This window comes from Drosophila subobscura, chromosome J (genome assembly GCF_008121235.1).
Source record: "Drosophila subobscura isolate 14011-0131.10 chromosome J, UCBerk_Dsub_1.0, whole genome shotgun sequence".
NCBI lineage: Eukaryota > Metazoa > Arthropoda > Insecta > Diptera > Drosophilidae > Drosophila > Drosophila subobscura.
The window spans coordinates 1,365,985-1,389,166 of NC_048532.1; the positions used below are offsets into that span (position 1 = coordinate 1,365,985).

The following is a 23,182-nucleotide window of genomic DNA, read 5'->3' on the forward strand; positions in this document are numbered from 1 at the left end:
CTGTAGTGATTAAAAAAAAAAAAAAAGTTTGAATGACTACCGGGTATAAAAGTTGTGACGCTTACGAAGCGTCTCACAAACGTTGTTTGTTTTATTTGTCTTGGAAAAAGGGAGGCTAGCGCTAGTCGACACTTTATCATATCTCCGAGGTCGAAGGGAGATTGGGGGCTCAGCTTGCCCGGAGCGCACAAATTGAAACGTGCCAGCGTCAGTTAGAGTAAATGAGGCAAGACGCAGGCTACAGACCCAGCGGAAAGTAATTGTGGGACCAAAACCAAATTTCTGCCTGGCAAAGTCATTGCCGAGGTATGTATAATGGATTTCCATTTTCTACTTTTCGTTTTTCTTTGCTTACTTTTTTGTATTTGACTTTTTTATGGCGCTGGCTGCCTGTGCATGACAAATATTTACCCAAAGTGATTTTTGACAGCGTCATAAAGGATCGGAGAAACCGGAGAGGCCGGGGAACACTTCATGCCCCGTTTGAGCGCTTTTTGGGATTTGACCAAACTGCACGACCCATGAGGCGTATGCGCTACTCGAGAAAAGAGAGCGAGGCTAAAGCACCGCTTATTAAATTTCAAATGCGAGAAATTCCCTACCGTCACGATATTTGCTTGAGATCTGCGGAAAATGTTGCCAAGGCCAGCGAATTGCATAATATGACGAGCAACTGCAACATGCAATTGCAGTGGTGCAACAGTCATTTTTTTATTCACATTTATAACTTGAGTTTTAAGATTGCTCCACGAGTACATCAAATTTGTCCACTGATTTGTTTAGTTCTAAGTCTAAGTTTTGTACCTACTGGAGAGGGGAGAAGAGAGAGACTACCAGGAAAGATAATGTTGGGAGAGTCGAGCTAAAGGTCGTTTCTGTGGTGTGTCGTCTGTCGCATGATATGTGTTGTGTATCGTGTGTATCAAGAGCGCCAGTTGCTTCTCTATTCAAAAGTTGACATAATCTAGCTCCCGACGTAATCGGAGCGTTAGGCGTAACATCCTGAGTTCCGTGCTGTATTTGGCTTGGCAGCGATCCACCTCTACGGGATGGGGCAGAGGCATTCGAAGGCGATAGAGAACGGTGGCCAGATCCAAATCCCTTTCCTGCAGAGTCAATTTCATCTTGTCTGCTGTCGTCTCCTCATCTGGAAGATGAATATCGAGAATAAGATTTTCGCAGCTGGCTGATGAGCCCGTGCGGTTTCCCATCTAAAATGCATTCGTGGAGTTACTAAACGATCTTGGGCAAGCGGACAAAGTTTGTTGGGGCAACCTGCAGGAAGACATCTTCAGTACCCACGGCCTGGCTGTAGGTCATAGTATATTCTGGGCACTTTCTGGTCTCCAGAATATCAGTGTCCTCTCGTTCCTGCTGCTCTTGCCACTCCTCAAGGGTATCAGGCTGCTTCTTTTGCTCCTCCACCAAGGGAGTGGCCAAGGGATTGGGCTTTTTCTTTTTCTTGGTCTTGGCATTAGCAGACGATGCTGATGCCGCGTCTGTCTGAGGACCAATGCTGCCGGGTGCTGAACCAGGAAGATATCTCCTTAATACAGACTTTTGCCATGGTCCTGTCGGCGCATACTCACTTAGCGTGTGCCTCACCACGGACTCATCCTCATCCTCGCTGCTGCTGTTGTCGATACCGGGACGCGTCTGCCTGGGATTTAGAAGGTTTTGCAGCTTACGCAGTTGGTCGGGATTGTCGAATACCGACATTGTGAAATATGTCGAATGCTTCTTTCTCCCTCCTTTTACTTATTCTTTTGTTACTTATTCTTGCAACACTTTGTTGACTTTTTAACATGTAAAATACGACTCGATAAATCAATGGAGGTTGGTTTTTAGTTTTCAGTTGGCTTCAAATGAGTGAAATCGCTTGATTCCTTAAATTCAACATATAGAGAACATGTATATATTTCCATGGCCAACTCGATATTATTCATTCCTGGTTAAATAATTGTTTATTTTGATGTGATAAATAGACAGGTTACTATGCCAACACGAAAATCGTAGTACCCAGTTCCCTTTGAAAACACATTGCCTCCCTTCCAACGACAAATCCCTCTCAACGTGAAGCCGCAACTGGAACATAGGCCCTCCTTGGGGGTGGCCATTTCAATTATAAACTTGGGCTCCTTTTTTTAGGGGACTTTTTTTCGCCAACTGCACTCTGACAAAGTATTTCACTTGTCAAAAACAATTGTTTTGCGACTTATAAATTGTGTAATTAATGCTCTAGGTTTGACCTTGCTGTGGCCACGCAGAAACAAAAATTTTGCATTTTTCACGCGCCCCATACTGGGTCAACGCTAATTTGACTTTCAGGCGGCCGGAGTGGGAAAAGTGAGCAGCATGAAAACGTGACCCCGTTAACGACATGGCTGAGATACAATAGCCACAGCCACAGCCATAGCCCAGTGGGGTCTGAATTAAACATCTGACAAAAAAAGATTTTCAGTTCGCGTTGTTGTTGTCCTGTTGCCAGCAACGTGTTAAATTTGTTTAACACGAAATGTCGGCGAAAGTGTCCGGCCCTAAACAAGAAAAAACGAAAGGGATTCTTGCTCCTGCTCAATGGCCCACTTGACAACGCTTACTTGGCGACAATCGACATGACCACTGCAAGGGTCTGTCCTATGCAGTTGACAGACACTATCGTGTCTCAGCATTTTAAAGATTGCAGACGTATTTGTTAACTTCAACTGTACCACAGCTGAGTTAAAATGATGGATATATTTAATTTTTTGTTAGTACTATTTGTCATACTAAATATTTTTCTGGAAAAGCTCTGAGTTATAAAGTACTTCGATGTATTTTTAGGTGAGGTAAATTGATTCCTCTACTAGTAGTCTTACTACATGGACTTGCTTCCCTAAACAGATTTGAGCCCTAAGTTTTGACCCTTTTCGCCTTCGACCGGGAAGTTAAAAGCATCTCCAGAAAGCCTTCTGTTTTTGCACAGGGCCCAATCAAAAACCTCTTTTTTCAATCTGCTCTTCAACAGCACTCAAGCATCATATATCTGCATTTTAGCGTTATTCCGCACACACATCCAACCTTTCTATCCCAAGAACTATCGACTGTCAGCACAGGGTATCCTGTCGAATGCGCGTCAGTATCGGCACATCAGAAGAGACCCTAAGTCCCCCAGATGCCCAGATGCTGCAACGCGAAGCATCCATAAAATGAACATGAATCCATGGAGTAATTGTATTTTGGTTGGCGCACAGATTTCATTGAACTGCAGAAAGACAAAGACCTGTAAAATTTGTGTTGACTTAATACACATGACCTTCTGTTCCTGCTAACCCATTATATGGACCCCTCTGAAACCCTCAATTTTTCAGAACCCACAAAGCCATTGCCAAATAGACTTTTTTGCACAAGATGGAACACTGGAAGTACTGGGCGACAGCGGCTACAGCTAGTAGGCTGAAAGTGAAAGCGGTCTCCGCATTGTGTTGTCAGATGGGGCGTGACGTGTTCCTCCCGGCCAAGGATTTGCGATTTTTGTGTTCTCAACATCTACAACTTCCATCCCTTTGAATTCTTGTCTGCTGTTTTCAAAAAGATATTATTTTTGGTTTTTACATAAAATGTAATTAAGAAGTCATTAAGTAGCGTGCATAAATCATGGAAAGCAGCCCAACAGGCACATGTGGGTGCCTCGAGGCGTACCCGACAGTTACGTGATATTTGTTCCTGCTGAGCCGAAAGAGAGAAGGCGGATAAAATACCTAGTATACGCTGGGGTTTTTTTCTTCGGTGCCACACTGGCGCACAATTTTTCGACTGTTTACTTATAAATTCGTGTATTCTTTTTTTTCGTGAACTTTTATGCACTCTAAAATTATATGTTCTAAAATACACTATACGACAGGATTTTGGACTTAGAAATGGTTTGATAATAATTATACCCGGTACTCGAAGAGTTAATAGGGTGTATTGTATTTGTGCACAAACTGGATGTATGTAACACACAGAAGGAAGCGTTTCCGACCCCACAAAGTATAAATATTCTTGATCAGCATTAAAAGCCGAGTCGATATAGCCATGTCCGTCTGTCCGTCTGTGTTGAAAAGTTTGAAAATACAAGAAAACTAACGAGAAGGGACGTGTGAGACGCTTCTTACGCGTCACAACTTTTATACCCGGTACTCAGTATTACATCTGTACCTTAGTGGTTAATTTTTCAAATTTTACATTTTTCCTTTTACATTTTATATTTTGTACCTCCCCTAGAGCCGCACACTGCAAGAAGCAGAGTGTGGAACGAGAGAATGTACAAAAAATAACCAAAGCTGCTGGACAGGGTGGGTTTAGCCACTGCAAATTAATTTCTTCATTCTGTCTACAATAATTATCTAATCTGATCCCAATTCGGTGATCTGATAGATATGGGCATTCCCTACGGAATGGCGTTTTTAGTTTTCTTTTTTCTTCAAAATTGGGACTTGGGAGATTTTCGCCCTTTGCGGGGCGGAAGGGTCGGGGCGAAATACACTTGTAACAGTGTGAGCATACAGCAATCTGGATGCAAAATTTGGTGGGTCTAGCTTTTATAGTCTCTAAGATCAAGACAGACGGACAGACGGACGGACAGACAGACGGACAGACAGAGATGGCTAAATCGACTCGGCTATTGATGCTGATCAAGAATATTTATACTCTGTAGGGTCGGAAACGCTTCCTTCTGTGTGCAACACTTTTTCCGCACAAATACAATATACCCTATTTACTCTTCGAGTACCGGGTATAAATATGTACTATTTATATTACAAACATTTTTCTCTGGAAGGAGTGGGCAATTGTGACTCTAAAATCACTCGTGCACTGACTCACTGAAATCACTGACTCGTTGAAATCATTCAAATGAATTAAACTAAATTCATATGAACTAAATGCTTCTACAATAACCCGCCAACAGAAAACCAAAATAAAACTCATACCCCTGAAACAGAGCATAGAGTCCACTAGCCCCATTACCAAATTATACCTCATTACACGCTATCCACATCATTCTGATCATGACAATCATTTAATAGAGTAATGGAAATAAATAAAATTAAATGCAAATTGAATGAGTCGGTGAACGAAAGTGAAACTGAGAGTGAACCGATTGTATATTCCCCTCTATTTATAAAAGCGGTCACGTATGAACATATATTTAACTGAAATTGAAAGATATATCTGGGGCGATGTATGTAACTAGTTGGCTCAATCAGATATCAAAATGGAAAGTGGCTAAGCAAGAGCTTTAGCTGGGAAGACAGTGAGCGTGACACTAACCTTTTTGCGGCCTGCTCCTCTGCGCCGCTGCTCAGCAGACTGGCGTCGCCATTGGCGGTGCTCCGTCTCGCTGGTAAAGAGATCCTCCACGCTGCTACTGCTGCTAGGCTCCTGCTCCCTCTCCACACCAGAGCTGCCACTGGATTGAAAATGATCACTCCACACTTGGCCGGCCTCTGCATCGCGCTGTCTCAACTTGCGATAGTCCCCTGAATCGTCGCTGCTCAGGAAGCGCTCTCGAAATGCCTTGTAGATCCCGGCACTTACGCTTCCTATACTGCCGCGCCCTTGGACGGCGGTGCGTCGGGCAAAGCTGATTCGTCGCTTGTTTCTGGAATTGGGTCCTTCGTCGGTAGATGCTGCTTTTTTAGCCCCCTCCATATCCATCTTGCTTGGCTAGTCTTCCTAATCTGCTGCAATCTCTTTTTCTCAGAACCCCGTGATGCAATGTTTTCCTCGCATTTCAGCGAATCGCATTCTGCTCCCCTGGGTTTCTAAACTTTTGCTTACAGATGCAGCGCGTCTCACTTGGTTTCTCCACAATTAACCATTAAGTGTGCTGAAAAATATGTAAAAATGTATAAAAGCTAGTTGGGGGAAAATTTGAATGCATGCTTTCAATTAATAAGGAACCTATTGAAATCTCTTTTTTCTTATTTTCGGCATGGACTGTTGAGTTTTCCATAAGCGAACTGGAAAGTGGATGGTGAATGCCCTGGGCTTACAAGTAAATTCAGCTAATAGCAATTGCAAATGGCGAAGAACATGCTAAAGAAACCTGGGAATAAGGAAGTAAGAAAACAAATTATTGCAGGATAGATAAGTACATATTAACTAAATTTTAAAATATGGATAATTTTTCAATTGAAACTGCAATACTTTTAATGGAACTTTATCATAAAATATAAAACAAAAGAAAAACACGGAGACAAATCAGAGACAATAGGACAAAACAATAAACTTGATTATTTCCCTGGAGACATACATACATACATACATACATATACATATGTACATATTTAGTTCTTAAGCTTGAGGATCTTTGATGTCAATTGTGAGCCCCTGTACCACTGTACTGAATATAAATAATGATCTTGTTTCAATTACACTACTTGACACGATTTTGCCGCTTCGATCCAGACAAACTTTTCTGAAAGAAATGGGGCTTAGAAATGATCTAAAGACAATTTTTTATACCCGGTACTCGAAGAGTAAATACTGTATATTGTAATTGTGCACAAAGTGAATGTATGTAACGCACAGAAGGAAACCTTTCCGACCCCATAAAGTATATATGTATATTTTTGATCAGCATCAATAGCCAAGTCGATATAGCCATGTCTTTCTGTCCGTCCGTCTGTCCGTCCGACCGTGCGTCCGTCCGTCCGTCTTGTTTATCGGCTAGTTCTCAGAGACTATAAAAGGTAGAGCCACCAAATTTTGTTCCAGACTGCTGTACGCTCACACTGAAAACTGTGTATTTAAACAATTTGCCGCACCCCCTTCAGCACCCACAAAGGACGAAAATCTCCCACAGCCACAATTTTGAAGATAGAAGAAAACTAAATCTATCAGATCGCCGAATTGGGATCATACTGGATTAGTTTGCAGTGGCTAAACCCACCCGGCCTGCAGCTTTTTTTTGTTTTTTGCACATTCTCTCATCCACACTCTGCTTCGTGTAATGTGCTGATCTAGGGGGGCGAGCGCGTTGGCGTGAGAAGTGATGTAGATGTGGATGACAGATGAAGAATTATGTAAAATTTAAAAAAACCCCTAAGGTACTGATGTACTTTGAGTACCGAGTATAAAAGTTGTGACGCGTAAGAAGCTTCTCACACGTCCCTTCTCGTTCTGATAGATATCGGGCATTCCAATTTTTTAATGAATTATGGTTTTTATCAATGGCAGAACTTTTTTTAAGAATTTTCAAAGTCTGGTATTTTTTTGTAACGGTTTTTTTTAGAGGTACGCATAACTTAAGTATCTTACATTTGGTTGTAAAGAACTTTGTTTATCTGAAAAGCTGATTTATGCAGCTAAAAATTCAACACAAACACTTTGTGGTTTTAGCGTACCGTCTGGGAAATATTAATTTTAAAAATGCAAAAATATTAATTTTTGTCAGGAATATTTTACGAATTTTTAACTCGGGAAAGGTCAAAAAATCATATAATTAATTTATATAATTAAATAATTATATATTGTGTTCTCCATTCTTTTATTGACAAGTGCATTAATTGGGCGTCGTTTAAGGTATTGCTTATCAAAATGTATGGAGGGACGCATGAGCTAAAATTGGTTAGCCAACTAAAAAGAAATGAAAAATGCAAAAAAAGTACGATTGGGAGGGTAGCGCGCCCAACTGCCAGAATATTTATGGCTTCAGTACTCAAAACATACTAAAATAAAAAAAAATTCCTAAAATATGTCTGTATATAAAGGAAAAATACGTGTTATTTAGGTTTTTTGAATTGATCGAGAATTTTTAGCTCTCTCACGCTACCTCTGAAAAAAGATTAAAAAAATACGAGATATAAAAAAATTCTTTAAAAAAGAAGTTAAAAATAAGGAAGGAGCCCACAAAGAAGTTGCATCCATACTTCCAAATACCATATTTACTCCTCGAGTACCAAGTATAAAAACAGTCGGACTTCCCAATCTCTCTCTTTCCCTTGCTCCCTGTTCCTGAACAAGTGAAAAGGTGTCGGAAAAGATGACAGGTGAATTACCAAAAAGTTCAATGAAATACCGCAGAATGTTCCCTGCTATGTGTGTGGTAAAAGACCCAGATCGTGTGCCATATGTGTCATTTCGTAGTAGTGGTTTTAGTAGTTTTAAGTAGTTGGTTTTAGACTGAAACCTCTCTTCCTCGGGCATTCCTGAATCAAAAAATGTAGTCTATGTTTCTTGGGTGAACAAAAAAAAAAAAGGAATGGAACCACGGCTGTTCACCCCAGGGACCATTAAATAAACTTACATACATATTGCATAATTACATACATACATACATGCATACTGTACATACATATGTACATATTTGCCTAACTTAAAGGATGGTTGGTTTAGAAATGGAGTTTTTTTTCCATATTCACTTTTAAAGTACTAATGCGCCATTAGAAAATATGAATTGCATGCCTTTACACTGAGAAAACTGATTGATTAGATTATATGTATTTGTGTATTTACCTGTTGTATTGGATGATTAAAATGAATGGTTTTAAACTGTATGTTTGTACATATATTACTCATAAATATAAAAATCTATTCAGCTATTATTTCAAATATGCATGGTGTATGGACGCTTCGTGCATAATAAGTAAACGTTAAACAGACGATCTTGGCAGCAGGGCCCAAACCCAGACCCAAAGACATGGAACGACCCAGAGCTAGAGACAGACCGGGACCGACAAGAATCAAGAACACACACACACACTGCTAGCAAAACTGTCATATTAGCATATTGAGAACACAACGAACTCCAACTGTGTCTTGCTCTCTCTCACTCCCACTCTCTCTCTCGCTCTCGCCTTTACCGTCTCGCTCTCTGTGTTCTTCTGCCTGTGCTTCCTCTGCTCGATTCCCAGCGCCGACGCATCCCCTGCGCATGCGCAACTTTCTTTGCTGCAGAGTCAGCTTCAGCGTCGACTGCGCTGTTTGGAGGGGCCTTGGGGTCTGGAGCAGGCGCGGTCATTGGGATCAAATCAGTCAGTTTGCAGACTTTCGCGTGTGCGGTGCGGTGGTAACAAAAAAAAAAACATAAAACGCGGAAAAAGACAGCGCCAGAGAAACAGTGAAAAAGAGAACATCCATTTTACATATGTATGTATGTACATACATTTGTAAGTAAAGAATGAAGATTCTCGGATCAGGGCGAGTTGTTGACATTTTGAATTATGTGCAAAACGAGTGAGAAATAGTTCAATTATTTTCGAGAACAAGTCGCAGCAGAAACTGTAGCTGTAGTAGAATGAGCTGTGTTTGATTTACATAATCAACAAGCGGAGTGCAACGAAAATTCCAAAAAGATTCCCATAAAGCAAGTAGAACTAGAATCGAAATATTCGTAACGGAATTCGAATTTCCGGGTGCGAGAGGAGCGTAACGCGTTTCAAGCAGAGGCTCATTAGTCTTATTTGCATTAAATTGCATAACCCAGCAACAGTAACAGCTGAAGAAGAATCAGAACCAGTATACGATGATGCTCCACTTACGTCACTGGTCATTAATGCTGGCCATCGCTTCCTGCATTGGCCCGGCCCCGGCCTCAACAACACACACAACGACATCATCTTTATCCTCCATACCAGGAAAATACCAGGCCTTGGGTGCAGCAGCTCAACAGCAGCCCAAGAAGCTTAAAATAGGAGCTGAAGTTGGGGCGACAATCAACGCATCCTCATTGGGGGCAGTCGGCGGCGGCCATAAACCTGTATTCCGACAAAATCCGATCAAGAATTGGCTTGGTTCCTTCAATCGTAATAATTCGCCTGCAGCTCAGAACCAAACATCTCCGACATGTTCCTGCAGGTGAGCCACAAAAGCTGTCATGGTCATGATGACAACTTCCAGTTAGACAACAACAACAACGCCAACAGCAAATTGACAAACAACTTTGGGGCTGTCATTGTCTCGGCATACAAATGGCACAAACAGTTAAAGTCGCTGAAGCATTTGAGTGCCTGCGAGGAGGAGATCACGCAATGATGTCGGTGTTCTTTCAAAGATTTAATCGGTTCGCTCCTTAAATCCAATCGCTTGAATTCGATTTTTTAAGCACACATCTACATATAAACAGAATGTGACTGAGGCTTTCCTTTGATCCCCCTACATTTTCTAATCAAAACTTCAGTATTGCTTAAAGCGATATATTTTTTATTTTGTAAACCATATTATAGATACATATGTACATACATATGTACACATTAAAACTTATGCTACGAGTATTTGAGTGTAACTTCACTAAATCCTAGTGTTTCCGCAACAAACCTCTAGTAGAAGCTTCTCTTCGTATCTGCTAAACGATTTAAATGCCAAGAATTTTCTTGATCCCCATGAAATGTATTTGGAACGCACTCTTCCAGAGACTATCAAACAATTGGGAATTTTAACTTTGGCTTTTGGTACCCGAGGGTACTTAAAAAGTCAGTAGAAGGCACTAGATGGGCAGGAAACTTATTCCTCAGGGAGGAGCTGTTGAGCCAAAAATAGCTGAACATTTGTCAACAAAATCGAAAAAGGCTATGCAGCTCAGGTTCGATCAGGTATGATAAAACGAATCCCAAGGAATCATAGTAGACGTCAGCTCGCCAATATTATTGATCGTCAATTGAATTAAAATTCTGGAGATGTGACATTATTTTGCACATATTTTTCGGAAATTTCCCCCTCAGCCCTAATGGCAATCAATAAGTTTAACTTAAATCCATTCTTAAAAGACTAAAACCTGTTTTATATCATTTGTGTACATACATATGTGAATACATATGTATGTGTGTACGATTTTGTATGTATCTCATATGTACACATGTATTCTCTTAATATATCTTTGTTTTTGCGTTTAAAAGAATACAACATTCTAATTTGCATACGATTTGATAAAAGGCTCTGTTTGGGCTTTAAGAACGAATGTTTGAACCTACTGACCACAAATACATGAATACTTGTAATTTATACAGGCCTGGCTCTATAAGGCGTAAGCCCAATTCCAATGCGTCTCATTATTGTTTGCGAGGGAGGTGGTACGGGGAATGCCGCGTCTTCGTCTTGGTCGTCTCCTAAGTGGGTCGTTGTCGCACATTTTACTTCTTTGTTTCGGGACGCCGGGGACACCATTTTGGGGCAATGACACGATTAAGCAGACACACACACTGGGGATCGCATTTCGATTGATTGTGTGGCCAAAAAATACTAAGAACATGAGAACGATCTTGTGCGCTTCATTGGCGTGGTTTCTTACATTTTTCTGAATGCAGTTTCTTCTCTCCGATTTTGTTCATGGTTTTGGCACTTTAAAACCAGTTTAATGGAACGTGGAATCGTGTTTCCAAAGATGACAGCAATTAAGTCTGCAAAGATCGCTCATTTGTTTTATGGCCGGTAATAAAGACAGTTTGACACTTTCTTTATGGCGAGGTTGGTGAACTCTGAACCCATAGCCCATTTAAACTGGTTTTCAGCACCCAATCGATCTGATCGTTATCTCGACCTCTCTTTCCAGATGTGGCGAGCGGAACGATGAGTCAAGGATCGTGGGAGGCACCACGGCTGGGGTCAGCGAGTACCCCTGGATGGCTCGGCTGAGTTACTTCAACAGGTTCTATTGTGGGGGGACATTGATTAACGATCGCTACGTGCTGACAGCGGCGCACTGCGTCAAGGGCTTTATGTGGTTCATGATCAAGGTGACCTTCGGAGAGCATGATCGCTGCAACGACAAGGAGCGGCCCGAAACGCGCTTCGTACTGCGCGCCTTCAGCCAGAAATTCAGCTTCTCCAACTTCGATAACGACATTGCCTTGCTCCGACTGAACGACAGGGTGCCCATCACCAGCTTCATACGCCCTATCTGCCTGCCACGCGTGGCGCAGCGCAACGAACTGTTCGTGGGTACCCGTGCTACCGCAACTGGCTGGGGAACCCTCAAGGAGGATGGGAAGCCCTCCTGCCTGTTGCAGGAGGTTGAGGTGCCGGTTCTGGACAACGAGGAGTGTGTGGCCCAAACCAACTACACCCAGAAGATGATCACCAAGAACATGATGTGTTCCGGCTATCCAGGAGTGGGAGGACGCGACAGCTGTCAGGGCGACTCCGGCGGGCCTTTGGTTCGAATGCGCCCAGACGACAAACGCTTCGAGCAAATCGGTATCGTCTCCTGGGGAAATGGATGTGCGCGGCCCAACTATCCGGGGGTCTACACTCGAGTGACCAAGTATCTAGACTGGATTGTGGAGAACTCGCGGGATGGCTGCTTCTGCGACGAGGATTACTGACTGTTAGTTACGGCAGTGAACCATTCATCGCACTAGTTGTAGTTTCTCTTTTAGTTGCGTAGTCCATATTTAATATTCTTGTATTAAAAAAACGGAATAAAGTTAAACAATGCAGTAGGTAAGATATCCAAGTACGCAATAATGCTTATAAATAATTTAAAAACGAGAAGGGACGTGTGAGACGCTTCTTACGCGTCACAACTTTTATACCCGGCACTCAGTACTACATCTGTACATTAGCAGTTATTTGTCAAATTTTAAATTTTTTCTTCATCTGTCATCTACATCTACAACACTTCTCACACCAACGCCTCTTTAGCTCGCCACCCTACCCTAGAGTAGGGCTCGGCACCCATACAATTAACGAGACGTTAACGCACGCAAAACGGAACATTTCACTATATTGGTATTGGTACGAATCACTGTAGTACGCGTGTACGTGAGGGCAGCGCAGCAGCAGCGCATTTTTCTGCACCCCAGGGATAGGGCCGTGCCGAGCCCTGCCCTAGAGCAACACACTGCAGACTCACGGCAGAGGCAGAGCAAGCGGCCGGCGGTCAGTGTGCGGCCACTGCGCGAAGCAGAGTGTGAATGAGAGAATATGCAAAAAATAAATATGAGCTGCGGGACGGGGTGGGTTTGGCCACTGCAAATTAATTTCTTCATTGTGGCTATAATAATGATCCAATCGTATCCCAATTTGGTGATCTGATAGATATGGTCATTCCCTAAGGAATGTTTTTCTTTTATCTTCAAAATTGTAGATTTGGGAGGTTTTCGCCCTTTTGCAGAGGCGGAAGGGGGGCTTGGCTCATTTTTGAAATACACTGGTTTCAGTGTGAGCATACAGCAGTCTGGAGCCAAAATTTGGTGGCTCTAGCTCTTATAGTCTCTGAGAACTAGCCGACAAACAAGACGGACGGACGGACATACAGACATTCACTTTGTGCACAAATACAATATACCCTATTTACTCTTCGAGTTCCGGGTATAACAACGAGCAGGAACGTTTGTGTGACTCTTCGTACGCGTCACAACTTTTATACCCGGTACTCAGTCAGTAAATGTTTAACTAAGTGGTTTTTTTTTTGATTTTAACATTTAACTTATTAAATTTTGCATTTTTTTAGGGGGCAGATATAACAACAGTCTAGAGTCTAGAGCCAAAATAAGGTGGCTCTAGCTCTTATGAGAACTAGCCGACAGACAGACATGGCTATATCGACACGGCTATTGATGCTGATCAAGAATATATACATTTTATGGGGTCGGAAACGAAGCAAATAATATAGACCCTATTTACTCTTCAAGTACCGGGTATAAAAAGATGAAAAAAAAGAAACGCTACAAAAAGCCAGGTACAACATTAGCAGAGCAAGGTTTCGATCCTCGGACCTCTGGGTTATGGGCCCAGCACGCTTCCACTGCGCCACTCTGCTTGTTGTATGCTTTGTGTCTAAAGCGCTATACAAGACAGCTGGCAAGCAGTGCACAATTATTATTTGTTTTACATCTACATATTTTGTACTTGACTTGTGATTTATTTGACTTAATTTTATTTAAAATGAATACAAGTATTCTTGGCTAATTAATGGATTTATCGTATCTGCTGATATAGAAAATTAAATTTGAAATAATAAGTAACTTTAACAATTCCTCCCCTTTTGTCTTGGCACTGCAGGGTGGAACGTTGTTCATCCGACAGCTATAACTAGTTTCTGGCAACGTTCTCGGAATAAGCAGAGTGGCGCAGTGGAAGCGTGCTGGGCCCATAACCCAGAGGTCCGAGGATCGAAACCTTGCTCTGCTAAATAGGTAATTTCGCTGTCGCGTTTCTTTTTTCGTTTTTTTATATTTTATTATGTTTTTCCAGATTAAAAACATAAAAATATGAATAATACCACAACAAATTACAGTTGCTTTAATAGGCGCAAAGAACAAAGCTGGAAAGTGTAAGAACCTTCAACCGCTTGCTGCAGCTCGAAACCGAATTTCAGGCAGGTTAATTTCAACGTCTGATGCCCAAAAAGTAAATATCGTCAGAAGCACTGACTATAGCTTGCTAGCAAACTGGTTTCTATCAACCAGCTGTAAATACAAGGGGGCAAATAAGAGATGAACGGCTCCCAGACGACGGCGATGAGTGAAAAAGTCAAACGTTCATACATATGAAACTTAAATACATTGCCTAATGAAACTTACGGAGAACTGGTGTTGAAACTTCTGTTGTTCCAGACGAAGCTGCGAATAACGATAGCTGCGATAGACGAATATTGTATCTGCTTTGCACTTGAATACACAACACATTAAAATGTTCAAAGAGATACTATGCAGATGCTATGTATGTACATACATATGTACATAGGAGCATTGTTTTGAACTTCCACTTTCGCTTTTGCCCACTTTTCATTTTCAGACATTAGTCTTCCTGCACTCACGTGTCTGCGACTTGCGTAATTATTCAAATGGAAATTTTGCACTGGATCGCAAGTTGCGCATCTCACTGACACATTTTCGAGGGCTTTGAGTTTTCTCCTCAATCTAATGTTTTTACCTTGTTTTGTCGCGGTCCCGCGGCTACTGCCTCGACAGCTGTTGTTTACCGTTCGCCGCTCGCTCGCTCACTAAAAGCTCCAAGAGATAAAAAGATACAAGTTCTCCGCACCCAAAGATATGAATGTGTACGTGTGCATGTACCGGACACCCATGCCGATGGAGGTGCGCGTCGTCGGAGATCGAGATTCGTTTGCGTATCGAGTGGTGGTATGGAGTTTAACGCTCTCTTAGCTGGCTGTTCTGAATGAATCTTTATTTGGGACATATGTGGGAGACCTTAGCAAACCGAGACATATGTGTGTACATTCATCTTTCAAATTCATCTACAGTTCAACAAAAGTTTGACAAATTTCCTCAGAAAATCGAAAAAATATTTTCGGAACTGAGATGTCTTCGACGAACGCTAGTGAGAAACCTTGCAGCAGCTCTGGCATGCGGAAAGTAAAGGCAAAAGGTGCAGCCTACCCTACTTCTAGCTCTCAGGCACTGGAAGCAATGGACAAACGCTTGGATCTTCTCCTGGCTCGGGTCGCTAACCTGGAGAATTCGTTAAACGAATTGACCACATCTTTTTGTAACAAGGATACGGAAGAGAACGAAGCAGTTGACGAAGATTGGAAATTTATCGACTTGAAACCGTTAGCAGAGGACGCGGACCTGAAGGATGAGGAAGTATCTGATGACGATACCCTAGTTGATTTGGCTAAAATAACGTCCGAGATTGAAGATTTAGCTCTCGACAGTAGATAAACAAAAAAATGGTAACTTCACATTGCAAGTTACAAAAACACTTGTATCACACTTTTAATCGGACAAAAACACTATTGGGTCAAACTAGCGACATTCTCATCTTAACATTACTATTATTCAGACCAAAACAGTAGATTTTATTGTGAAGTAGGAGCATTGTAACTATTGTACTAATTTAAAAAAAAAAAATAAAAACTTTGTAAGTAGTTTTGAATTTTGTAAGTTTGAAGCACAGATTCAGACTGTGGTTTACACGCAAGGTTTAAGCCAAAGTGTCATAATTGACTAGATATTGGCGTTTTTTAATGATGACTACTGGCTGTTAGCCAGTCCTTAGCCAGCTGTACTTAGAAGATATAAAATTAACATTATATGAAGATGGAGCGTGCTAGCAGAAACTTTCTTAGCATAAACGGGAAGGGACGTGTGAGACGCTTCTTACGCGTCACAACTTTTATACCCGGAACTCAGTACTAAGTACATCTGCAACTTAGCGGTTATTTGTCAAATTTTACATTTTTTCTTCATCTGTCATCTACATCAACAACACTACTCACGCCAACACGCTCCTTTAGCTCGCCACCCTCCCCAGAGTCAGGGCAGAGTCGCGGCAGAGGCAGCGGCAGAGACGTGTCAGGGGCAGAGGCCATAAACTGCGCGAAGCAGAGTGTGAATGAGAGAATGTGTAAAAAACAAATATAAGCTGCGGGACGGGGTGGGTTTGGTGATCTGATAGATATGGTCATTACCTACGGACTGGCGTTTTTAGTTTTCTGTTATCTTCAAAATTGTAAATTTGGGAGGTTTTCGCCCTTTTGCATGGGCGGAAGGGGGCGGGGCTCATTTTTGAAATACACTGGTTTCAGTGTGAGCATACAGCAGTCTGGTGCCAAAATTTGGTGGCTCTAGCTCTTATAGTCTCTGAGAACTAGCCGACAAACAAAACGGACAGACGGACAGACGGACAGACAGACAGACAGACATAGACTCGGCTATTGATGCTGATCAAGAATATATATAGTTTATGGGGTCGGAAACGTTTCCTTCTGTGCGTTACATACAACCGTTATTCGCACAAATACCATATACCCTATTTACTCTTCGAGTACCGGGTATAAAAAAACAAAATACATACATATGTACATGTGTACATACATATGTACATATGTACATGTGTACATACATATGTACATATGTACATGTGTACATACATATGTACATATGTACATACATACATATGTACATGTGTATTTTAAATTTTAAATTTTAAAACCTTTTTTTGTAACGGTTTCTTTGATAGTAAAAAAAAATTATCATCAAACCATTTCTAAGCCCCATATCTTGCAGAAAAAGTATGTCTGTTTTATCTTTGATGGTACTTTGGGCAGTGTTTGAATTTACCGCGATTGACAAGTTTTTGTTTATGAATTCTCTGGAACCACTGAACAAAGCTGAACCGAACTATGTTATTGCACTGTTAAGTGCAGCTGTTTTCGCGCATTACAGTACAAAACCAAAGATTTCAACGTGTAGTTAAGATGTAGCAGAACTCAATTGTAAAAATCCAATACCGTTTGCTTTCAATTCAGAAAATGTGGGTTTTTAGTCGAAAAAAACAACTGAATAAATATTTTTAATGTAATTTTATGCGAAAAATTGTGGTATCCTTGATCCTGATCAAGAAAATATATAGCGACAAGAATCTAATCTATCCCGACTTTTTCTAAGATTTTAAAGTCAAGTAAAATTAAAAAGCTCAAACGATTTTTCTACAAATATAATTGATAATTATCTAAGAATGGAAGGTTTATTAGGCGCAGTCTATTAGGATAAGACCAGTACAAGTTCAGGATAACAAGTATTTCACTAAGGCGCTCAAGAGCGGTCCTGACCACCTCTTTATAAACGATGGTATGTGCTTGTAATGGCGTTCAGAAACATTGGTTGGCGTCTAAAATATAAGCAACATCATCTTCCTGGGCAATGTTCTGCTGCTAAAATTTAATTACATTACCGTTGAGCGAAACTAACGAGAGATTAATGCTATTTAGACTGGACCACTCGTGGGGTTTCCCAGATCCAATCGGATAGGAACAATTTAAAAAAATGTGTCAATTACCTTGAATATATTATATAAATATGAATATATATAAATATTGCTTTGCGTCTTATAACGGCAAATAAAAAAATGGTGGACTAATCCAAATCCTGAGATTGAATGCGTTTTTTGATAATAGGGAACTCAGTCGTCCTTCCCAATCATGGCTACAATGTCTTTTCCTCTGCTGGAACAATTCATATTTGATTTAAAAATGTACACTTTCCATTTTACATAAAAACTGCTTGGATTTTCATTGTTGCTTTTTGTATTTTTCTCTTCTCTTTCTTTATAATAGTCGAATTCAGAAATAAGAATAAATATTCAGGCTTACGAAGTGTGTTTAGTTGAAATGAGTCTTTTGTCTGACAGAAGTGTCTCTGAAAGACACAAATGAGAGGACGGACCTTTTTCTAAGGCCGCACGATATGTCAGGGTTAACCAGGTTGGGGGTCATTAGTTATTGCCTTTATTGTTCGGATTAATTGATTTCATTCTGAGACAGAGGTGTGTGCTGTTCCCTATTTATATAGATATAATACATATTATAAATGTAAGTGTATGTTAACCGCTTAGGTCTCTAGGGGCTACAGAGTTTACATTTAATTTTTGCTAAACGATCACATTAAACAGGCACCCACTCGCACTCGCATTCATTCATTTTCACATACTCCACTCTCTCCTTTCACTTAGAAATTAAAATTTCGCACTTAGACCTAGGCAGGGGTCCTTACTGAACTATATGATGGGGGATCGTTACGTATTCTTTCGTATTCTTTCTCCTCCTCTTAATTCCTATCCTCTTAAGCTTACACCTACTATATTCCTATCCCGATTGATTGCATATTGAGTGCTTTATCAAAAGTTTTTATAAAATTTTGGACTCGCAGTTCGTATATAAAGTGTAGTTCTCCTAATTTCTTTTATTCACGGATGAATGACTGAGAGGTGTGGGGGCGGGAGGCGGTAGCTGTGCGAGGTCGCACATTGAATAATCACAGCAAATCGGCGCAGACGCCACCGAACCACGCCATATAAAGAGGCAGCAAGTAGACAACCAGAGCGCGACGTAGCGTCATCTTCTCCGGTGCACTTGACGAGCGAGTGGCATCGCCATCGGCATTGGAATCACCATCACCATGGCGTTCCTCCAGCTCGTCATCGTTATCTCCATGCTGATCATCATCAATATCGTTATGGTCGAAGTGCGTGGGGTGGACCAAGGGGTTTTTGTCGTCCACACTCGGCCGGGATGTGTGTGTGGGAATCTGAGGATGGCCATCCTCGTCGTCATCGTTGTCGGCATCCACCGAGGGTCGATCAGCATCAGGTTTGTGGCTTGGTTCGAAAGGACCCAGGCCAGAGCCTTCGTCGTCGTCCTCGTCATCCTCTGAGCCCGATCCCGATCCAGCTCCACTGCCCAGATACGGCTCTTCTGCAAAACAGAAAAAGAATGGAGTTAGTAGATGTGACTGGACATATACAGCTTTTAGTTGACCTACCCTGTTCACTCCACTCCACATCCTGACCGTTGTAGGCATTGCGCAGGTGGCTGACGGCGTTCTTCAGATGGAACAGCTGCGAGGACATCTGAGCCGTTTGGCGGGTGTTGGCTGGGTTTCCAATGAACTCCGGGTTGGAGCCGTGCTCCGTAGTGATCGAATGCATGTATCTACAGGGGAAATGAAGTTGAATAAAGATTTAGTTATACTCTTACTGCACTTTTTTGTTGTCGCACCTGTCGATGGTGTGTCCATTCCAGCACAGAACATCCACATCGGAGCTGGCGGCTATGTCCTCATTGCTGCATATGGACTGCGGCAGATTCGACCAGAACTTCTTATATTCCTTCACCCGTTGCCGTATGTCCCGAACTATCCTGTCCAGAATCGGTTCGCGTCCACCGCCTCCATTCTCGTTCTCATCTCCGTCGTTGTCGTTGCGGTTGTTCTGCTGCTTGCGTCGCTGCTGCTGTTGCTGCTTGCGTCGCTGTTTTTGGCGACGATTGTTGCCGCTACCGCCTCCTCCATCTCCACCATTGTTTCCTCCATTATTGGCCGCGCCCTGCTCCCGGGACTGTGGTGGGACGGAGCTTTCCTGTGAGCCTGGCTCTGCAGCTCTTCGCTCTCTCAGCACAATCGCCTCATCTAGCGTGGCGTCTATGTCCAGGGTATCCGGCTCGGCGGGGCCATTCACATTGATTTCTTGTACTGGCTGGAGCTTGGGGTGAACGGAACGCTTGGCTCGCCTTAGGGTGGGTCTGCCGCAACCCTGAAACACGCGGTTGGTGATGTCTTGGCCAGAGTCCTGCGGCAAAAAGATCAAGATTCGATTTCAGTATTAAATTCCTAATGTACTGGTAAAAAAACAAACACATTTCAAATCAATTCCATTCCATTCACAATCCAAAGAATATAAAGTCTTAATGGCTATTATTGGCCATCCCACAGATAAGAATTGATTTCCACCAGCTACTCATTAAGAGCCACTCGAGCGAGTCTTTGCCTGTCCGACTGATTTGTCACGAACTTCACCTCTCTTTCTCTTACTAGTGTACGAAACTTATCCATCAAACTTATCTTTACAGCTGATTTAGGTACATATGTACATTGTACATATGTACAAATGTATGTGCCCGCAATGGAAGAGGTTGTTGGCCGTTCTTCTTAGACTTAAACAAATCATAACTGTAGAAAGGCCAGCGAAGCCAAGGTAAGACGAGCGAGATTGCAATCATCAAAAGCGGCTTTAGCTAAGTTCAAATTGGGATACCGCCGGGGTCGAGGCAGCATTAGAAAACGAATAGGATTGGAATTAAAATTGTATTTTGTCAAAACAGCCTTTTACATATATTTGTATGTACGGTATATGTATGTTGGTGTGTATGCATGTACATATGTGAAATTCTTCCAAAAGTAAACACATTTACCACAAAATGCCGAAAAACAACAATAATATTGTAGACCCAAAGAACACAAGGCAGCGAAAAAAGTAGAAACAGAAGAAGAAATATAAATTAATTTCATATGCGAGCCAAGTGTTGCCCAAATAAATCGTTCAAATGGCACACACAACAAGAACATCATCTGGGTAGAGAGGACGAACGGACTGGAGGGAGGGCTAAAATACAGTAGCCAAATTTCAATAAGTTATGGCCTCGCATCTGTGAATTATTTCCTCTTCTTTCTCTTTAAATGCCATGCATACTTGAATCATTTGTGTTTTACTTTCAAATGCAGCCAGAAGGAACAGTTACCGTTGTAGGTTGATCGAGGTTGATCCCACGGGTTTCCCCAAGAATCAATTCATCCATTGGGTTGGGGTCTGGCTTAAGATGCGCGCCCAGCCCATACACCTATCCGTTTTATGCGAGAATAATTTCAAATCCCACTCCGAAGAGTCTTAAAACCTACCGACTGCTGCTTTTGCCAAAAACGAGTTGCAAATAGCCATTCATTGGCTTATGCAAATGCTAATGATTGCGAGACAACTCTGATGTATGTATGTATGTTAGTGTGTATATGCATTTAGCAAAACCAACCTGGAAGTTCATGATGGCCTCGGATATCTTGATGTTTAGGGGCTCCACGACCATGACAATGTTAAAGGAGCCCAGGAGACGCTCGGCGACCTTGTCCATGGCCAGTGCGAAGTTCTCCCACTCGCCTTCGAACTCGTGCTGGTAGTGGAGGCAGCCTTTTATCACGTTCACGCAGTAGTTGGTGCAGGGCTTCTCCGTATATCCCTTGCAGGCACCGCAGTGTTGCATCTTCGTTAGGGCGCCCGTGCAGTCGGCATTGAGGCGGATCTATGGCACCAAAGAGATTGGGTTAGATTGAATGGACACTTTCGCTGAGCATACAGGATACTCACATTGAGCACTTTTTTGGCCACATCGGCAGCCGTGGCCAGGGCCTGTCCGTAGGTGCGAGTAGCCACAAATGATCTCTTGATCTGAACGGAAAGCTTGTCCGGCACATCCCCAAACGGCTTCAGCTCCTTCATATGCTCGCTGACGCACCGCATGTATCTACGGAGGAAAAATGAGGAGGAATTAAAGGAAAAATATTTACATTGCTTGTTAGCGGAAATCTGCCCTTGTAAATAGCATGGCTCACCGCCTCCGGCTGCTCCATGACCCCACGCATTCCTCTCTACGCACACCACACAAAGTTTTATGTGAAATAGTTGCTCGCCATGTGTTGTTGCTGTTCTGGCCTCATCATGGAGTGGTGCACCTAGGACCGGATACGAATGTGCTGTGGGCCTAGTCCTACCGTTCGGTCATCAGGCAATACACAGTCAATGCACTTGTAGGGCTGCCTCCTGCACTCGGCACTGACTGCCGATGTCCGATGCTGTTGCTGTCCCTGCCCTGTTACCATGGTCAAGAAGAGACTACGAAGCAGCAGCGTGCTTTTACTCAGGCTAAACACTTTAGAAATTACTGCCAGCTGCATTTACAATGGTATCTGTCACCAGTCAAGCAGCAGCCGCGGCAGCTGGGCCCCCATAATGGTAGGGCAGGTCTAAGAGTTTTCTTGATAGCAAGAAGCTAGCTCCTGCAGAGTGGAAGTAATTTCCTAAACAGCAACGTTATGTTGGGTAGGTCTTTTTTCACGATCAATTCATTTTCATGGTCATATGGAAATCATTGTGTGTCTTGTCTACTCTGCCCCTTCTTTCCCCATTTCCAACTGCCACACTTCCACACATTCCATTTCCACAACCAACTGCTGAGGTTACCCCCTAATTAAGTGTTTTTGCCTCCTCTCCAGCGGGATCTCGGGTGTGCGCCCTTGCTCCGTTCTGAGGGCGATCTATAGACCAACCGCACATACCAGAGCAAACAGAAACCACAGCACCAAAAAAATGACAAGAAGCAGCCCTAGGGCTGGGCAGCCAGCCCAGCCGCAGTGCGTTGAGGAGCGGGGATTGCTGGCAGTCAGGCAAGTGCCGGCAATCACGCGACATCGCTATTCCTGTGGTTGTCGTCCAATGGCAGTAAACGAACGATGTGCCAAAGTACGACAAACTAAAACGATGACAATAAATGCGAATCGCCAACAATGTGAGAGGCAGAGAGTCGCTGGGAATTAGAGTCGGCATGTTAAATCGCGTGGGTAACACGAGCCTTGCCTGCGACTGGAGCTGGAGCTGGAGCAGAAGGCGGGAGCACCAAAAGTCGTAAGGCCAGGCGCGCGGAACATTGCAAGCCAAGTCGTTGGTCACCGGAGTAGCCTTACCCGTTCCAGGGCAATGAGCCAAGAGGGCGCAATGTTGTTTTTTTTTTAGGATCTGGAAATGCGAGCAACTTTGGAACAGGAACTGGCATAAAGTGCGGTAACATTTGGAATGGGGATGGGGCTCTGGGTATGTCTGGGTATTGGAATCGGGGGGTGTGGGATGCGCCGCGATGATTGGGTTGAGTAGTGGGTTTGGGCAGACTATCTATCTATCTTTACGCCTCCTAGTGGGATGTACTGTAGGTAGA

General features: G+C 42.6%; 4 protein-coding genes and 2 non-coding genes across 6 annotated transcripts in view; 3 read left to right on the top strand and 3 right to left on the bottom strand.

Moving 5' to 3' along the window:
• Positions 1 to 926: 926 nt before the first annotated feature.
• Positions 927 to 15,726, bottom strand: LOC117895085 (protein PIH1D3). The gene is made up of 5 exons (XM_034802482.1): positions 15,720 to 15,726; positions 14,332 to 14,336; positions 1,590 to 1,722; positions 1,276 to 1,526; positions 927 to 1,211 (listed from the first exon to the last, which is right to left on the bottom strand). The coding sequence occupies exons 3-5, from the start codon at positions 1,717 to 1,719 to the stop codon at positions 948 to 950; spliced, it is 645 nt and encodes a 214-aa protein (XP_034658373.1). The 5' UTR covers positions 1,720 to 1,722; positions 14,332 to 14,336; positions 15,720 to 15,726; the 3' UTR covers positions 927 to 947.
• Positions 9,011 to 12,410, top strand: LOC117895082 (venom protease). The gene is made up of 2 exons (XM_034802477.1): positions 9,011 to 9,822; positions 11,513 to 12,410. Exons 1-2 carry the CDS (start codon positions 9,491 to 9,493, stop codon positions 12,282 to 12,284), a joined length of 1,104 nt encoding a protein of 367 aa, XP_034658368.1. The 5' UTR covers positions 9,011 to 9,490; the 3' UTR covers positions 12,285 to 12,410.
• Positions 13,652 to 13,723, bottom strand: Trnam-cau. Its single transcript has one exon. It is a non-coding gene; the product is annotated as a tRNA-Met (tRNA).
• Trnam-cau lies at positions 14,023 to 14,094 on the top strand. Its single transcript has one exon. It is a non-coding gene; the product is annotated as a tRNA-Met (tRNA).
• Positions 15,175 to 15,740, top strand: LOC117895089. The gene is made up of 2 exons (XM_034802486.1): positions 15,175 to 15,430; positions 15,485 to 15,740. Exons 1-2 carry the CDS (start codon positions 15,228 to 15,230, stop codon positions 15,588 to 15,590), a joined length of 309 nt encoding a protein of 102 aa, XP_034658377.1. The 5' UTR covers positions 15,175 to 15,227; the 3' UTR covers positions 15,591 to 15,740.
• A 2,232-nt stretch (positions 15,741 to 17,972) lies between these two features.
• The window catches only part of LOC117893896 (glypican-6), a 42,399-nt gene continuing 37,189 nt past the window's right edge, over positions 17,973 to 23,182 (bottom strand). Inside the window, exons 4-8 of the mRNA XM_034800673.1 lie at positions 21,562 to 21,718; positions 21,230 to 21,496; positions 19,427 to 19,995; positions 19,191 to 19,360; positions 17,973 to 19,123 (exon numbers count right to left, since the gene is read on the bottom strand). Of these exons, the coding sequence (XP_034656564.1) occupies positions 18,684 to 19,123; positions 19,191 to 19,360; positions 19,427 to 19,995; positions 21,230 to 21,496; positions 21,562 to 21,718 (1,603 nt within the window). The 3' untranslated portion in view covers positions 17,973 to 18,683. The remainder of the gene's footprint in view (positions 19,124 to 19,190; positions 19,361 to 19,426; positions 19,996 to 21,229; positions 21,497 to 21,561; positions 21,719 to 23,182) is intronic.

Coding starts and splice junctions, on each gene's coding strand:
- LOC117895085 (XM_034802482.1), bottom strand. CDS start 1,719: ATGTCGGTATTCGACAATCCCGACCAACTGCGTAAGCTGCAAAACCTT. Junction 1,527..1,589: donor CGTGGTGAGGCACACGCTAA/GTGAGTATGCGC, acceptor TTCCTGGTTCAG/CACCCGGCAGCATTGGTCCT. Junction 1,212..1,275: donor CTGAAGATGTCTTCCTGCAG/GTTGCCCCAACA, acceptor AATGCATTTTAG/ATGGGAAACCGCACGGGCTC.
- LOC117895089 (XM_034802486.1), top strand. CDS start 15,228: ATGTCTTCGACGAACGCTAGTGAGAAACCTTGCAGCAGCTCTGGCATG. Junction 15,431..15,484: donor TTTTGTAACAAGGATACGGA/AGAGAACGAAGC, acceptor GAAACCGTTAGC/AGAGGACGCGGACCTGAAGG.
- LOC117895082 (XM_034802477.1), top strand. CDS start 9,491: ATGATGCTCCACTTACGTCACTGGTCATTAATGCTGGCCATCGCTTCC. Junction 9,823..11,512: donor TCTCCGACATGTTCCTGCAG/GTGAGCCACAAA, acceptor CTCTCTTTCCAG/ATGTGGCGAGCGGAACGATG.